This window comes from Cyprinodon tularosa, unplaced genomic scaffold (assembly GCF_016077235.1).
Source record: "Cyprinodon tularosa strain WSP-4 unplaced genomic scaffold, ASM1607723v1 ctg118, whole genome shotgun sequence".
Taxonomy (NCBI): domain Eukaryota; kingdom Metazoa; phylum Chordata; class Actinopteri; order Cyprinodontiformes; family Cyprinodontidae; genus Cyprinodon; species Cyprinodon tularosa.
The window spans coordinates 1,037,782-1,056,651 of record NW_024037981.1 but is presented as its reverse complement, the minus strand read 5'-3'; the positions used below and the strand labels follow the sequence as shown (position 1 = coordinate 1,056,651).

Below are 18,870 nucleotides of genomic sequence, written 5' to 3'. Positions count from 1 at the left end.
TTCTCTTGGGCCTTTTAACAATGGGGCTAAATACAGAAATTCAAATTGGAAAATTATAACTATTAAGTTGATTTTTTATAAGGTGGAATTTATACATGAACAATCTTTTGTGTCCTATAAAAAACACAAAACAGTCATTTGTTTAAGGCTGCTTCATTCATAACAATGCAACATATTTCTATATAATAAAGATGTTTGCTACAACCACATTTATTCCTTGCTGTGACTTGCTTTGACAATATAATGTGAGTATCAACCACATAGGCAATAATGAGGTTAATGATAATGCTCGCACATGGTAGAAGTGCAGAAACATGAATACAGGCAAAGCAAAACTATTTGTGTATTCACAGTCAGGAATTAACACCAAACACCCTGAAAGGGCCAGGAAGAAGTAAATAAAAACAAAAAAAAGTACAAGTGAAGAAAAGGAAAGAGCTGAGAGCAAATAGTTTGTTCCTTTCTGGAGTAAATTATTTGATCAGAGTCTTGTTCAGTTTAAACAATATTTTATAATATTAGAGTTTGGAGTTTCTGCAGCAAGTGACCTCTGGCATGAATTACTGACATTGGAGAATAGTTGTGTGCCACATAATGGTAAATTAGCCCTATCTGCAATCTCTCTCCATTTGTGAGAGATGCTGATGCTGCAATCTCCACTTATGTGAATGCAATGGGAAATCCCTCTTTGCATTACTGAGCTGGGATTTGTTTCAAAAAGCTGGTTTACTAAAAGCTCTAAGTGGTTTAAACCTAAAATCATTGAAATTCTGTGTTTTCCGTTTCACATAGAGAGTTTATTCATCCTCTGTTTCTGTTACCATAGTAACATCCTACCCAGAGCTAAACAGGTGGTGAGCAGGTTTTCTTCAATAAGCTCAGCGTGTCCTCAGTCTCCGCTTTCCACGTTGCTTTATTTCCTGATTTATTCAGGAGATTTTTTTGTCACAGGTTTTTGCATACAATAAAGAAAATCAGTCACTAAACCGTTAGACACATTAGGTTTTAAAAAACAAATAATTTATGTCTGTTTTATGTGCATCTTATAAGAGAGTGGTCTGCACTATTTATCAGAGAATTCATTATTTGTAGGGAAAGCATTCTACAAGTAGTCTAGTAAACTAGCCCCACCTGCCAGCGGCCAAAATCATTTTTGCCTGCGAGTAAAATACACATTTAATGTCACATTTAGTCTGGTTTATCACGCTATTCTACAAGCACTGGTGGGGATTGTTTTATGTATATTATTTTTTTCTTCTTAGAATTTAAATTAAATGTATTATATTTAATACATAATAATGTATTAATTAACTAATAGAATAGTTAAATAATAAATAAATTCTAAAATTATTATCTAACTAATAAATAAATCAATTATTTATTAGTAGATAGACCATCACAAACAAAATGTAGAACATGTACAGATGAACTATAAAACTTGTGAACGTGAAAGGGAGTATTGGGAAATGCTGGAAATATAAAGGATATTAACCGATTAAATAAAGCATTAATCATTTATCTACAGAATACAAAATAAAAAAAATAGAATTTGATGTACAGTAATGTTACTACACACTCATGTACAGTAGGTGGCGGTATGCATTTTAAAGTTGCCTGCGGTCCGCCATAATAGAAAAGAACAAGAAGAAGACCATCACGAACCTCTCTATACTAGTAGGTGGCGGTAATGCTATTAAAGGTTTGTTGCCAACTGTTGCCAATCAACGAAGAAGAAGAAATTAAGAAAGCAGAAAGAGAGGGGGCCGTGGTGAAAGGTAAAGGACGTGCACTTTAACCAAATGCCGTTAGGTTTAAATTAAATAGCTTCCACATTCACCTGTCCTCCATGGCAGCTCAGCTCCGCGCTGTGGTCTCCTCCCGGTGGTTAGCTAACGCTGTTAAAACCAATCTCCTCGGCCCTAAACTTTGTGTCCTGGATGGATCCTACTTTCCAGTTGGCAAACGGAACCCCAGAACCGAGTTCAACCAGAAACACATCCCGGTGTTATGCCCAAAAGTGCATGCCTGCCGAAATATGCATCCCCAGTCGCGGGAGCGCGCCTCGCTCTGTTGAACTGCATATCGACGAGGAAAACGGATTAAAATATGTTCAATGGAGCTTAGGTTCTTATATTAACGATATAAAAACGTTTAAAAATACCTCTCGTGGGGAAAAAAACTTGTGGTTATTTCGCAGATTAATTTACAAAAGTACGGATTTTTTTGAACAACATTAAATCCAAAGATTTTGACCATGGTACGGCTGATTTATTTGTTGTGGACTCTTGCTATTTGCACACAACACTAAACCGTGATAGCCGAAGTGAGTTTTGAGTTTGCAAAGCTTTCTCTTAAGTGGAAAATCAAACGCGCACCTACAAAGCACAGCGTTCACAGACCAGTGAGATGCGTTCGCTGCGCGTCATTCAGCTATGGTGCATTCTTCTTCTTCTTCTTCTTATGAGATTTTATGGCGGTTGGCAAACTTGTGAAATGTGCATTACCGCCACCAACTGATATGGAGTAAAGCAAGGAAACAGGAAACGATTCACCCCCCCCCAAAAAAAAAAAAAAAAAAAAAAAAAAAAAAAAAATACAATAAAATAACCTGTGTAACTTAAACCCACATAATACTAAATTATACTAAATTACATTTGCCCGTATAATTTTAATTTACTCTAGGTCATCGTACCTCTGCCAGTTTCTGATGGTCCCATTGGTCTTTCCATCATGCTTCCAACCATCTCCCAGTTCATATCTTTAACATCCAGATATTTTTCTGCAGCCTTCACTATTATTTTGATTTTTTCTGTTTTTTTTGTCGTCTGAGCAGTACAATTAATCACTTCCACCATGAAAAGAACAAAATTTGTCTTTTTAACAATTAGTGAGTCTTCATCAATTTTTGGAGATTTCTCTAGAGGTTTGAAATTTGCCGTGTGTTGAACTATAGGTTTGGGTTTTTCTGACTGAGATGGGATCCTTTTTGCAGCTTCAGCATAAGTTATTCCAAGCTCAAATTTCATTTTTTTTATTTCTTCAGACCTTTTGCTTGCTTCACAGCCGCGATAAGCAGCAGTATGTTCTCCACCACAATTACAGCATTTTATTTTAGCTTCTTTTCCACATTTACCATATTCATGTTCTCCTGCACACCTTCCACACCTCTGTTTCCCTTTACAAACTGCTGCAATGTGTCCGAATTTTTGACATTTGAAACATCTCAATGGTGGTGGATTGTAGATTTTGACATTGTAACTGATGTAACCGATGAATACTTTGCTTGGTAATTGCTCTTCCTCGAATTTAATTAGTACAGATAAACTGTCAGATCTTTCTCCGTTTCTTGTTGTTTTTAACCGTTTTACTTCTTTTACTTTTGCACCGCTTATGTTTTCCAGAATCTCTTTTTCAGAAATTTTCAGAGGAACTCCTCCAATGACTCCCCTGCTGATCTTTTTGTTCTCCATTAGGCTGCACTGAACTCTTATCCCGTCAATTTTGTTAATACGTATTGCTTTGCCTTGCTGGGCGCTGTCTCTGCAGTTAATTAGCAGGTCTCCACTGTACAGAATTCTGGCACCTCTGACTTCTCCAACAAGTTTATTGATGGTTTTTGTTAAGTGAACCGGATTCCAGTTTGTAAAAGAGTCTGCCTGATTAACGACTTTGAATATGACTTTGAATTCATTTTGTTGTGCTGTGGAATGTATGGATTGATCATCACTGGATTGTTCTGAACTAGATTCCCCTTTAACTGATCTCTGTTTTTTCCGCTTTTTCTCATTTTTTGATGCTGCTATCTTCCAACCTTCATTGTCACTATTTCCCTCTTCCATCCCACAAGAATCGCTTCCTGTTTCCTCACTACTCACGGCCCAGGACATTTCTCCACAAGCAGAGCAGCTTCAAAACACGCGCCATGCACCAAACGACCAACGTTCCTCCCACCCTCCGTCGAGCCTATGGTGCATTCAGGAGCATTGGAACATTTTAAACTTACAAGAATGAGGCATAAAACAGAACTGTATTTTTACTGAACTGTATTGTATTTTTTTTTTGTTTGTTTATGCACATCTGCTAGCTTTTTATTCTAAAAAATCTATAATATTACAGCAGCAATTTATCAAAGTTTTTCAAAATCCTGTTTAAAAGCTCCAAATGGGGCTTCAGATCATATGAAGCAACAATTGCACTGTCATTGTTTTACAGGGCAGTATTTGCATTTGCTGATCCTTGTACTTAATTACTGATGAATATACAGGAATACAGATGTACAAGTGTCAACTCCTCTGAGATAGCAGGGGATGGAATTTTTGGCAAGGACCTGCCAAAAAATGCATCCCCCTTGTTTTTAACTTAAAAATTGTCCCACACACATGAAATTCACACTGGTAGCTCAGCACACATGTGGAAGCAGGTAGAAATTGAAACATCAGCTACAAATCTATATTTCTGGAAAAAAGCAGGGGATGCAATTTTTGGCAAGGACCTGCCAAAAAATGCATCCCCCTTGTTTTTAACCTAAGGACCTGCCAAAAAATGCATCCCCCTTGTTTTTAACTTAAAAATTGTCCCACATACATGAAATTCACACTGGTAGCTCAGCACACATGTGGAAGCAGGTAGAAATTGAAACATCAGTTACAAATCTATATTTCTGGAAAAAAGCAGGGGATGCAATTTTTGGCAAGGACCTGCCAAAAAATGCATCCCCCTTGTTTTTAACCTAAGGACCTGCCAAAAAATGCATCCCCCTTGTTTTTAACTTAAAAATTGTCCCACACACATGAAATTCACACTGGTAGCTCAGCACACATGTGGAAGCAGGTAGAAATTGAAACATCAGCTACAAATCTATATTTCTGGAAAAAAGCAGGGGATGCAATTTTTGGCAAGGACCTGCCAAAAAATGCATCCCCCTTGTTTTTAACCTAAGGACCTGCCAGAAAAATGCATCCCCCTTGTTTTTAACTTAAAAAATGTCCCACATACATGAAATTCACACTGGTAGCTCAGCACACATGTGGAAGCAGGTAGAAATTGAAACATCAGCTACAAATCTATGTTTCTGGAAAAAAGCAGGGGATGCAATTTTTGGCAAGGACCTGCCAAAAAATGCATCCCCCTTGTTTTTAACCTAAGGACCTGCCAAAAAATGCATCCCCCTTGTTTTTAACTTAAAAATTGTCCCACACACATGAAATTCACACTGGTAGCTCAGCACACATGTGGAAGCAGGTAGAAATTGAAACATCAGCTACAAATCTATATTTCTGGAAAAAAGCAGGGGATGCAATTTTTGGCAAGGACCTGCCAAAAAATGCATCCCCCTTGTTTTTAACCTAAGGACCTGCCAAAAAATGCATCCCCCTTGTTTTTAACTTAAAAATTGTGCCACACACATGAAATTCACACTGGTAGCTCAGCACACATGTGGAAGCAGGTAGAATTTGTCACATCAGCTACAAATCTATATTTCTGGAAAAAAGCAGGGGATGCAATTTTTGGCAAGGACCTGCCAAAAAATGCATCCCCCTTGTTTTTAACCCAAAGATTGTCCCACACACATGAAATTCACACTGGTAGCTCAGCACACATGTGGAAGCAGGTAGAAATTGAAACATCAGCTACAAATCTATATTTCTGGAAAAAAGCAGGGGATGCAATTTTTGGCAAGGACCTGCCAAAAAATGCATCCCCCTTGTTTTTAACCTAAGGACCTGCCAAAAAATGCATCCCCCTTGTTTTTAACTTAAAAATTGTGCCACACACATGAAATTCACACTGGTAGCTCAGCACACATGTGGAAGCAGGTAGAAATTGAAACATCAGCTACAAATCTATATTTCTGGAAAAAAGCAGGGGATGCAATTTTTGGCAGGTCCTTAGGTTAAAAACAAGGGGGATGCTATTTTTTGGCAGGTCCTTGCCAAAAATTGCATCCCCTGCTTTTTTCCAGAAATATAGATTTGTAGCTGATGTTTCAATTTCTACCTGCTTCCACGTGTGTGCTGAGCTACCAATGTGAATTTCATGTGTGTGGGACAATTTTTAAGTTAAAAACAAGGGGGATGCATTTTTTGGCAGGTCCTTAGGTTAAAAACAAGGGGGATGCATTTTCTGGCAGGTCCTTGCCAAAAATTGCATCCCCTGCTTTTTTCCAGAAATATAGATTTGTAGCTGATGTTTCAATTTCTACCTGCTTCCACATGTGTGCTGAGCTACCAGTGTGAATTTCATGTGTGTGGGACAATATTTAAGTTAAAAACAAGGGGGATGCATTTTTTGGCAGGTCCTTGCCAAAAATTGCATCCCCTGCTTTTTTCCAGAAATATAGATTTGTAGCTGATGTTTCAATTTCTACCTGCTTCCACATGTGTGCTGAGCTACCAGTGTGAATTTCATGTGTGTGGGACAAATTTTAAGTTAAAAACAAGGGGGATGCATTTTTTGGCAGGTCCTTAGGTTAAAAACAAGGGGGATGCATTTTTTGGCAGGTCCTTGCCAAACATTGCATCCCCTGCTTTTATCCAGAAATATACACTTGTAGCTGACGTGACAAATTCTACCTGCTTCCACATGTGTGCTGAGCTACCAGTGTGAATTTCATGTGTGTGGGACAATATTTAAGTTAAAAACAAGGGGGATGCATTTTTTGGCAGGTCCTTGCCAAAAATTGCATCCCCTGCTTTTTTCCAGAAATATAGATTTGTAGCTGATGTTTCAATTTCTACCTGCTTCCACATGTGTGCTGAGCTACCAGTGTGAATTTCATGTGTGTGGGACAATTTTTAAGTTAAAAACAAGGGGGATGCATTTTTGGCAGGTCCTTGCCAAAAATTGCATCCCCTGCTTTTATCCAGAAATATACACTTGTAGCTGATGTGACAAATTCTACCTGCTTCCACATGTGTGCTGAGCTACCAGTGTGAATTTCATGTGTGTGGGACAATTTTTAAGTTAAAAACAAGGGGGATGCATTTTTTGGCAGGTCCTTAGGTTAAAAACAAGGGGGATGCATTTTTTGGCAGGTCCTTGCCAAAAATTGCATCCCCTGCTTTTTTCCAGAAATATAGATTTGTAGCTGATGTTTCAATTTCTACCTGCTTCCACATGTGTGCTGAGCTACCAGTGTGAATTTCATGTGTGTGGGACAAATTTTAAGTTAAAAACAAGGGGGATGCATTTTTTGGCAGGTCCTTAGGTTAAAAACAAGGGGGATGCATTTTTTGGCAGGTCCTTGCCAAACATTGCATCCCCTGCTTTTATCCAGAAATATACACTTGTAGCTGACGTGACAAATTCTACCTGCTTCCACATGTGTGCTGAGCTACCAGTGTGAATTTCATGTGTGTGGGACAATTTTTAAGTTAAAAACAAGGGGGATGCATTTTTTGGCAGGTCCTTGCCAAAAATTGCATCCCCTGCTTTTTTCCAGAAATATAGATTTGTAGCTGATGTGACAAATTCTACCTGCTTCCACATGTGTGCTGAGCTACCAGTGTGAATTTCATGTGTGTGGCACAATTTTTAAGTTAAAAACAAGGGGGATGCATTTTTTGGCAGGTCCTTAGGTTAAAAACAAGGGGGATGCATTTTTTGGCAGGTCCTTGCCAAAAATTGCATCCCCTGCTTTTTTCCAGAAATATAGATTTGTAGCTGATGTTTCAATTTCTTCCTGCTTCCACATGTGTGCTGAGCTACCAGTGTGAATTTCATGTGTGTGGGACAATTTTTAAGTTAAAAACAAGGGGGATGCATTTTTTGGCAGGTCCTTAGGTTAAAAACAAGGGGGATGCATTTTTTGGCAGGTCTTTGCCAAATATTGCATCCCCTGCTTTTTTCCAGAAATATACACTTGTAGCTGATGTGACAAATTCTACCTGCTTCCACATGTGTGCTGAGCTACCAGTGTGAATTTCATGTGTGTGGGACAATTTTTAAGTTAAAAACAAGGGGGATGCATTTTTTGGCAGGTCCTTGCCAAAAATTCCATCCCCTGCTATCTCAGAGGAGTTGACACTTGTACATCTGTATTCCTGTATATTCATCAGTAATTAAGTACAAGGATCAGCAAATGCAAATACTGCCCTGTAAAACAATGACAGTGCAATTGTTGCTTCATATGATCTGAAGCCCCATTTGGAGCTTTTAAACAGGATTTTGAAAAACTTTGATAAATTGCTGCTGTAATATTATAGATTTTTTAGAATAAAAAGCTAGCAGATGTGCATAAACAAACAAAAAAAAATACAATACAGTTCAGTAAAAATACAGTTCTGTTTTATGCCTCATTCTTGTAAGTTTAAAATGTTCCAATGCTCCTGAATGCACCATAGCTGAATGACGCGCAGCGAACGCATCTCACTGGTCTGTGAACGCTGTGCTTTGTAGGTGCGCGTTTGATTTTCCACTTAAGAGAAAGCTTTGCAAACTCAAAACTCACTTCGGCTATCACGGTTTAGTGTTGTGTGCAAATAGCAAGAGTCCACAACAAATAAATCAGCCGTACCATGGTCAAAATCTTTGGATTTAATGTTGTTCAAAAAAATCCGTACTTTTGTAAATTAATCTGCGAAATAACCACAAGTTTTTTTTCCCACGAGAGGTATTTTTAAACGTTTTTATATCGTTAATATAAGAACCTAAGCTCCATTGAACATATTTTAATCCGTTTTCCTCGTCGATATGCAGTTCAACAGAGCGAGGCGCGCTCCCGCGACTGGGGATGCATATTTCGGCAGGCATGCACTTTTGGGCATAACACCGGGAGCCTCGTTTTTCGACCTGGATGAATGCTGCGACCAAAGGTTCCGTTCATGGAACATGCTGCCGACCTCCAGCGACTTCTCTCGGTATGTGGGAGACCTCGGCATCGGGAACGACACCCACGTTATCGTCTACGACACCAGCGACTTGGGTTCGTTCAGCGCCCCCAGAGTGTGGTGGATGTTCCGGGTGTTCGGGCACGGCTCGGTGTCGGTGCTGGACGGAGGGTTGAAGAACTGGCTGGCTGAGGGTCACCCGGTGACCTCCGACTGCAGCAAGCCGGAGCGGAGAGACTTCCAGGCGGAGCTCAATCAGTCCTGGGTGAAGAGCTTTGAAGATGTGATGGAGAACATCAAGACCAAGAAGGTCCAGGTGGTGGACTCCAGACCTGCTGGCAGGTTCCAGGGAACCGAACCAGAAGCCAGAGAAGGTGAGAAATGCGTTATTTTACTGGAGTTATGATCGACTAACAAATACGTGCCTATCAAGATAAAGTTAAATAATATTTACTCATATATTCCTCCTCCTTTACCTTGATGCTCTTAATTTAAACCCAGAAACCAACAGATTAATAATCTACATGTGCACAACTGGCTCCAGCTGCTCTATAAATAGATTAGAAGTTTGTTGGAGAACATCTTGATTGAAACCAAATTGTTAATTTTGAAACTGTCATTATTTTTTTCTATTATGTTTGAAATAAACATTTATTATTTTATATTTTAAAATCTAAAAATACTTCAAATAAATCTGACTGTTGGTTTGATTATCTTTATGAAATAATTTTTAATTCTCAATTCAAAATGTCTGGAGCAATGCTACTCCAGACATTTTGATTTAAAAAAAAATATTTAAATTGGGAAAATAAAGTCCTGTGGATTTGGTTTGAGCTTTTTCCCCCGAATATTTGTAAATTGTTATATCAACAATTAAACAGAAAATACATATCATAAAGATCATCAAAGGGGGAAGGGATTATATCAGGTGGCTAAAATATATGATTTCACTCTCATAACTCTAGCAAAAAATTATCAAATTGGGTTTGTTTTTGATGAAAAGAGGAATAAACACAGTTAAAGACTTGCAGGTGAATTCATTTCTTCCCATGTAATGGAGGGGGAACGGATTATTTCAGGCAGCTGAAATATCCATTCTGTCCTCTCCTTCTCCCATATCTTTGGGAAATAAAGAGCAACTGTTTCCAAATTCTCAAAAATAGCATGTAATAGCGTGTCGTATACTAGAAATGTCCATAATCCAGTAATCTGTCATATTTATATTAGAACGGGATTAACTAGATTAGAAAGTCTACAATCTCATCTTTTCATCAACTCTTATTTTTTTGTGTCCTGCTCTCAGCCAGTTTCCTCTTATGTCAGTAATGAAAAATTATAAATACTCACAATGAGTTGGAAAACTTTTTGGTGACTGACTTTTATTTCTGTCAGGTTTAAGTGACAAAAGTTGGAAAAAGACAGATTCTCTTGGCGTTTAAAAAATCAACACAAAACGGCTTCAAAAGGGCCTCGTCTATTTATTTATTTGTTTTACAATTTTGTAAACAGCTGCTGATTAAACTGGATGTTGCAACCGTGACATGATTATAGGAGTTGTTTTAGCGAGAAATCGATCAGAAGCGCAGTAAAAATGGTCACATGTCCACCTGTCTGGCTTAAATGCATGCTCCTGACACAGGGAAACAGAATTTCATACAACACCAGGAGAAAGAACGGCTGGAAGTCAGTCAGAGCTTCACATACATGGGACATCAGTCAGTGTAGCAACAGCTAGTGGTGAAAACTTCTTCTTCTGCATGGGAATGCATGCTGCCACTATCTGGTGAATTGCAGTACTGCACATTTTTGCTCAGATCAGCTCAGAAGCTAGATCCGCGGGCTCTTGGGGAAACATGCGGGCGTGTAGCCCAAGTAACGGCCCCCTAGATCTGCCACTATTATTAATCTGAAAAACAAGCAGATAGAGATGTAAGAAGCAGGATTAGGATTAAAAAAACTAACCCAAGCTATAACCTTCTCACAGACCTGCTCCTAGGGAGAATATCACTCATCAGAACCTCACTGAAGCTTAGAAAGAGCAAAGAGAAAAAAGACAAGAGGATCAAGGAGACTCTGAAGGAGCTGAACAGGTCTACAGTTCAGGGGGAAGAATTTGTTTAAAGCACAATAATTATAATAGTAATGCAGCTTATAAAACCTGACCTTTAATGTGGGGCACCAATAAAGAAAAACCTAAAAAGTCAAATTTTTAGTTTGCTAAAGGTGCAAAGGGGAGAATGCAATCATGTTATGACAATATAGTTGCTTTGGTCGACACGCAAAACTATATGTGGCAGAAAGTCAACTGTGTATCAAAGCAGGCTCAGTGAAACATGGTGCTTCTTCAGCAGTGACAGATGGAGACATAAAAGTAAGAAATGATCACAATTTAAATCACATTTGTGCTCACAAAATAGGAATTTTATTTTCTTCCTTTGACCTTAATGGGGGATTTTTATGTTTTTACTCCCTTTTCCTAAATATGTGTGTACAGGTGCTGGTCATAAAATTAGAATATCATGAAAAAGTAGATTGATTTCAGTAATTCCATTTAAAAAGTGAAACTTGTATATTATATTCATACATTACATACAAACTCATATATTTCAGATGTTTATTTTGTTTAATTTTGATGATTACAAATGACAACAAATGAAAATCTCAAATTCATCATATCAGAAAATTAGAATATTACTGAAGACCAATAAAAACAAAGGATTTATAGAAATGTTGGCCAACTGAAAAGTATGAACATGAAAAGTATGAGCATGTACAGCACTCAGTATTAGGGCTGGGTATTGTTAAAAAAATTTCGGTTCCGGTACCAATACCGATACCTTCACTTCGATACCGGTTCCTGAACGATACTTTTTTCAATACCAGTTTTATAATATCAATTCGAAAAAAAAGAAAATTACACAACATAAAAAAGTACAAATCTTGAGTTTTATTTTAAGCTCTGTTTTTCCATTTACATTTTTCCTCTTACATAAAAAAAATAAATAATTCAGTGTCTAATATTCACTGTTACATTGTGAGGACCTTTTTACTTAGCAGTTTTCCTTTAGAAAAATTACCATGTCTGACAAACAAGCCCGTTGAATGGGATCCTACTGACAGCGCACCGCTGGTATGGGGGGGGTCTGAGCGGCTCCGACAGAAATATTGAAGGCAGGATGAACTGACTGCACTGATTACGTTTTCAGGTGGATTTTCCCACTTAAAAACATAATAAAACTACTTTATTCCCACTGATCACAGCAAATATAGCTGCAAGGCAAATAAAGGATAGAGTAGCTCCGCCCAACGCGCGTCTGACCCACTTTGCGACCGCGCAGCCAGAGCAGCAAAGCTTCTTCAGCAGCGCGTCAGAAGCTGGTACAAGCAGCAAAAATGAAGCAGCAGACGAGATTTTGCTGCTCTTGCTGCGTCCAGTTTGAAAGCAGCATGATTCACTCCGCTCTGGCTTTGCTCTGCCCACGGGCTGCTGAGAGGAGGATGGTCGCGCTGGCTGCGGTCCGCTCTTCTTGCAGTCAAACACAGAGCGACTTTCTGCTCTTAAATTATTTCCGTGCACGATGTATTGCATTGTGCACTATTAGCATCAGTCTTAATAAAGTGAAGCCGCACTTTTGACCTGGGGGGCATTTTAAAGGAGTTCCGCGACGCTGCAACCAGTTCACAAAAGATACACATGAACCCTGGCTGTAGGCGGGACCACCTGTGTATTTTTCCTGGATGACGCAATCACCTTAAGTGTTCCAGCCAATCACCGAAACTTGGTACCGAAAGACGAGGCATGTTTCGATACTCTGTAGAACCGAAGCATTTCGGTCGGTACCATAAAAGTACCGAAGTTCGGTACCCAGCCCTACTCAGTATTTAGTTGGGCCTCCTTTGGCCTGTATTACTGCAGCAATGCGGCGTGGCATGGAGTCGATCAGTCTGTGGCACTGCTCAGGTGTTATGATAGCCCAGGTTGCTCTAATAGTGGCTTTTAGCTCTTCTGAATTGTTGGGTCTGGTGTATTGCATCTTCTTCTTCACAATACCCCATAGATTTTCTATGGGGTTAAGTTCAGGAGAGTTTGCTGGCCAATTAAGAACAGGGATACCATGGTCCTTCAACCAGGTACTGGTAGCTTTGGCACTGTGTGCAGGTGCCAAGTCCTGTTGGAAAATGAAATCTGCATCTCCAAAAAGTTGGTCAGCTGCAGGAAGCATGAAGTGCTCTAAAACTTCCTGGTATGTGGCTGCGTTGACCCTGGACCTCAGAAAACACAATGGACCAACACCAGCAGATGACATGGCACCCCAAACCATCACTGACTGTGGAAACTTTACACTGGACTTCAAGCAACGTGGATGAAGTGCCTCTCTTCTTTTCCTCCAGACTCTGGGACCTTGATTTCCAAAGGAAATGCAAAATTTACTTTCATCAGAGAACATGACTTTGGACCACTCACCAGCAGTCCAGTCCTGTTTCTCTTTAGCCCAGGCAAGACGCTTCTGACGCTGTCTGTGGTTCAAGAGTGGCTTGACACAAGGAATGCGACAGCAGAAACCCATGTCTTTCATACGTCTGTGTGTGGTGGTTCTTGAAGCACTCACTCCAGCTGCAGTCCACTCTTTGTGAATCTCCCCCACATTTTTGAATGGGTTTTGTTTCACAATCCTCTCCAGGGTGCGGTTATCTCTCTTGCTTGTACACTTTTTTCGACCACATCTTTTCCTTCCCTTCGCCTCTCTATTAATGTGCTTGGACACTGAGCTCTGTGAACAGCCAGCCTCTTTAGCGATGACCTTTTGTGTCTTGCCCTCCTTGTGCAAGGTGTCGATGGTCGTCTTTTGGACAACTGTCAAGTCAGCAGTCTTCCCCATGATTGTGTAGCCTATAGAACTAGACTGAAAGACCATTTAAAGGCTTTTGCAGGTGGTTTGAGTTAATTAGCTGATTAGAGTGTGGCACCAGGGGCCATCAATTTTGAACCTTTTCACAATATTCTAATTTTCTGATATGATGAATTTGAGATTTTCATTTGTTGTCATTTGTAATCATCAAAATTAAACAAAATAAACATCTGAAATATATGAGTTTGTATGTAATGTATGAATATAATATACAAGTTTCACTTTTTAAATGGAATTACTGAAATCAATCTACTTTTTCATGATATTCTAATTTTATGACCAGCACCTGTATATATACATGGGGTGGGGTTGTATGGACCTAATATATAACTTAAATATGTTCCTTTCTTTTCATAAAGGCCTCAAACTTCTGTGCCTGTCGTTAAAGGAGGGTCATTTATTAACAAGCAGCTGTAGATCTACATGAGTAAGTCAGATTACCTACTGGGATATTTTATAATTAGTAATGGTCATCTTCAAATAAACTAGAATATAAAACAAAAAACACAACTGTGCAATTAAAATGTAAACAGATAAGATGCAGAGCAAATGTAACAAAAGGCTGACTTGCTCTTTGCAAATTGTTTTCACTGAAGCACAGTTCAAATGTGCTTGTTCCTGTGCTCCTAAACCAACATATGATCCTTTGGACAAGTGACTGAATATGTAAATCGACTGGATTGAATTAACTGAATTCCCTCCTTCTGAAGGTGTTTAGTTTAGTCTAAAATAAGGAAAAAAATGGTAATAAAATGCACTCTGTCAGCAGTTTCTGGTTTTAGTGATTTCCTCTGGCAGGTTGCCAGGTTCTCATTGCAACTGAAAAATCAATCCAGCATCGCTCTCTGCACCAGGGGTCTGCAAGTGGCTTTTTAAAATATCTAAAATGGCTCTTAATTAGGGATGGAACGGTTTATGAAAACCGTCCGAATCTGTCCGATTCGCGTGTGTTGCATTCGGTTCATGCGCTGCTCCTTTTTCTCATAGGCGAAGCGATTACACTCCAGAGCAGAAGGTGGCGGTACTGCGACCAAAGCCAACCACCAGTAGTAAACAAGAAGAAGAAGAAGCGAAGCAGCTTAGCTGGGTGTAGCAGGGAAAAATATCAGTTGATGTGGAGAATTGTGTCAGAATGGCGAGTGGGAAAGAACAGGAGTTGGAAGACGCGCCAGCAGAACTTATAGGTCTGCTGTATGGGAGCGCTTTGCATTTAGATTGACCTACGATGATGGCGGAAAGAAAGTTATGGATAAAAGTGCAACAGTGTGCAAGCATTGTGCAACACGTGTTGTTTATGCTAAACTCAAAACATGACCATAATAGATTTTCCTAACAATCAACATATACCGAACCAAACCGAAAACCGTGAGCACGAAACCGTGAGCCGAACCGAACCGTGGATTTTGTGAACCGTTCCACCCCTACTCTTAATAGAGGCTTAAAATGATAAAGAACCAATGTTATTCAATCACAAATACCAACCTGGTGTGGTGCTGAGGAAAACCCTTCACTGTGAGCTTTTGTTTTTAGTTTGTCAGCTGCTGCTGACTGGTCTGCCTATAAATCCACATTTTGTCACTAGGGATGTATTTGGCTTTGAGCTGTGGATCCTCAAAAGAAGCAATGCGAGATCACTGGTAGATGGATCCGTTAAAATGTATCATTGAGGTAATCCACAATGGTGGCATTGATGGATTTGTACAGCTCACCACCCCTTTTATAGATGCCTGGAGCCTAGTGCTAAACATAAAGAATAGAATAGAAAATCCCTTTATTGTCCAACAATGAGAAAATTCTGGTGTTTACAGCAGCAGAAAAAAAGATTTTACATAAAACGGTCACACAAATTTGGACCTATAAAAAATGTATAAGAATAACATAACAAACAATAAAATACTGCACTTTTGAACTGTTTTAACAATATAAATACTGTGCATCTGGAGAATAAATAACCAATATACAGCTATGGAAATTTGTTTACAGTAATGAATATTTGAAAAATAGCAGCATCAGAGATGTGCAACATGACAGAAGCATGTTATTTAAATGATTAAGATAGAAACTGTATGAATGTAACAATTTATTGAGGTTTTTGGGATCAGTGGCTGTTATAGAGTTTTACAGCTGCTAGGAGGAAGGATCTGTGATAACGCTCCCTGGTGCATTTAAGGTGCAGCAGTCTGTCACTGAATGAGCTCTCCAGTTCTGCAACAGCTTCAAGCATGAGGTGGGAGACAATGTCCAACACAGATGTTAATTTAGTTAGGATCCTTTTGTTTCCCACCTTCTGCACTGAGTCCAGAGGGCATTCAGTCACAGAGCTGGTCTTCCTGATCAGTTGACTAGCTGCATTCTCTCAGCTACAGATAAGCCACTGCTCCAACAGACAGCTAAATAGAGTGGCTTATCTGTAGATGAGAAACAAAAGATGTTCTGTAAGAGACGACGCAATCATTGACAGTGTTCACCTTCTTCCTCCCTTTTCAGGTGTTCTTCCTGGACATTTCCCAGGGGCGATCAGCGTACCCTTTAAATCTTTCCTGGATTCCTCTGGAAAGTATCACAGCACTGATACCTTAGCCAAACTCTTCAAGGAGGCTGGAGTGGATGTGGAGAAACCGCTCTGGGCTTCCTGTAGTTTGGGAATCACAGCGTGCCATGTCATTCTGGCTGCTCACCGGCTTGGACTCTCTGATGTGGCTCTGTATGATGGATCCTGGACAGAATTCTTTAAAAGAGCCCCTCCAGAGTACATCATTTCAGAGGGGGCTGGAAAGAAGGTTTGATGTTTTCCTGGCTTCCCCCTGGACTATACAAACAAGAGAGCCTTTAACAGAATGGTTTTATTTTTTAATCTAATATAGCTCTATTTAAATGATGGGATTGGAACTTTTTAATGAATGTTAACAGTAAATGAATCATTTGTTTCTCAGTTTCATTTAACAGTGAGGGTGATTCTATATCTTTTTCTCTACAGCTATAAAAATATCTTGTTTCAATGGATCTGAACTTTGAGTCTTACACTAAATTACAGTATTATTGAAGTTAATTTATTTCAGTAACTTAGTTCTCTAAGTTAAAATATAGATTAATTACAGTGTTATTTTTTCATTACTTGATTTCTATAACCGATATTTTTGCACTTACAGCTGAAAATGTGAAATTTAAACTAAAATATTAAATCGGAGAAATAAAATCAGCAATTCAATACAGAAATGTGGCAATAATGAAAACTATGTTAGAACCTGCTTACTTATTTGGAAAGTAAACTTTAATAAAAAAAAAATGCAGGTTTTTCTAACATCTGTTTTCAGTTGCCTATAATGCAGCTCTGTCAGGAGTCTTTTTCTGTGCCTTTTATATGAGCCTCCTAATTCACTACGGAGTATTCTTTAATTATATAATAAAAAGTGTTTTATAGCTTTTTGATTATAGGATGAAATCTATATTTCTAAAGGTGCTGTGTTCTGCTGGAACAAATGTAAGCAGATCAAAATAGGAATCATGGTGGGATGAAGAAAACCAGCATATAAGCTTGATAACTACATGGAAATGAGATGCATTTTAAGGGTTCTGTTGATAAACCACTTCATCAAGGTTATTGTAATTTTAAATTGTATTTAATTCAATAAATACATTGATATCATTAAAGTTTTTAACTTGAATGTTTTTTTTTTTTCTTGTCCAGCACAATTAATTGAAGGACTTAAGTCATTTCTTTGCCAATTGCAAGTAAGTCTGAAGACTAAAAAGTCCTAGACCAGTGATTTAAAATTTAAGTCAACACGTCATATTTATCTATCCTTGAATCATTACTTATTTTAAGGAAAGAAATTATTCTGATTGATGTTTGTTTTATGTCATTTTGTGTGATAAAAGTTTGGGGCATCAACTCTTCACAAACAAATATGTCCAAGTCAAAATTATATGTATGTTTTTGCATAACCAGGTCAGGTCTCACAGCATTAACCTTTGACTAGAGCCAAGTAGCATTGGATAATGGCTCAATATCAGTATTGGGGACGCAAGTTATCGATTCATGATCTGAAGTTGATGGATCTTATCGATCGACTGCAGATTGATAGGAGGCTTTTGTTTAAAACTGTTTTCTCTTGTATCAAGAGGATCTTTACATACGATGAGGGCAATATGTAATATTAAAGAAATGAAATGCATCATTTTATTCTACTTATTGTGCCAGCTGTAATAAATACCAACTCAACAAACAAAAATGTTTTCTCACACATCGTTAAACTGGATATATTTAGAAGATATAGCAAATCAGGAACCTAAGTTACTAAATACAAAACGATTGGTAAAATATGGAGCACTTCTCACTTCCAATGTACAGAGATTTTAAACCACCCTTTAAAGGCAGGATATATATCTCTGATCTGCTGTCAGACTATTTACCACTTTATTTCAATTAAGTGGAATGTAGTTTTGATGTAGATGTTTTTATGCCTATCCAGCATTCAGGAGAGACTTTGCGCTGCAAGCAAAGCTTTTAAACTTTAAATGTGAGCCATTTAGGTGATATTTTAAGGAGTCTTCCAAGTATTTATATTTTCAACTGGACAATCTTTCAATCTGACAGTTTGCACTTTAAGGGAAGATATCCACCCAATATGAAAAGAACAACATAAATGGAAGTGGGCTTAGTTAACAAGAAAAACAAGAGATGGGTGGAGAGGAGAAGGAAAAGAACAAAAAAAAAACAAAAAAAACATTATCTTTATTCGTCCCCCGTCATGCTCGTATAAAAGCCTGGTGAGAACACTGCAATACAGTCTAACATATTTAATATTCATTATTTGATTGTAAAGAACTGTATTTTTCACTATTAAAGTCTTTATAGATGAGTTTTTTTTTGTGTGTGGTCAGAGTTGAGGTCCAATACCAACACCTCATTAGACTCTCAGCTGGCATCTTCAGTCTTTGTGAACGCAGTGTAGGAAATCCACCTATTAAAACTAACAACTTTGAAAAATTCTAATTTCTGAATCAGATCTCTCATTCTGCACATCCAGAGCCCTCCAAGTTTCTCCAGCATACTCCCTGTCTGCTTTAGGTGATGCCATTTCAATAAAGTGACAGAAAAACACACATGATTTGCCTTATAAAACTGCACC

General features: G+C 38.5%; 1 protein-coding gene across 1 annotated transcript; it reads left to right on the top strand.

Annotated features, from left to right (window-relative positions):
* Positions 1–1,726: 1,726 nt before the first annotated feature.
* LOC119771456 (thiosulfate sulfurtransferase-like) lies at positions 1,727–17,392 on the top strand. Its single transcript, XM_038267431.1, has 3 exons — positions 1,727–1,999; positions 8,770–9,202; positions 16,226–17,392. Exons 1-3 carry the CDS (start codon positions 1,847–1,849, stop codon positions 16,522–16,524), a joined length of 885 nt encoding a protein of 294 aa, XP_038123359.1. The 5' UTR covers positions 1,727–1,846; the 3' UTR covers positions 16,525–17,392.
* Positions 17,393–18,870: the final 1,478 nt, after the last annotated feature.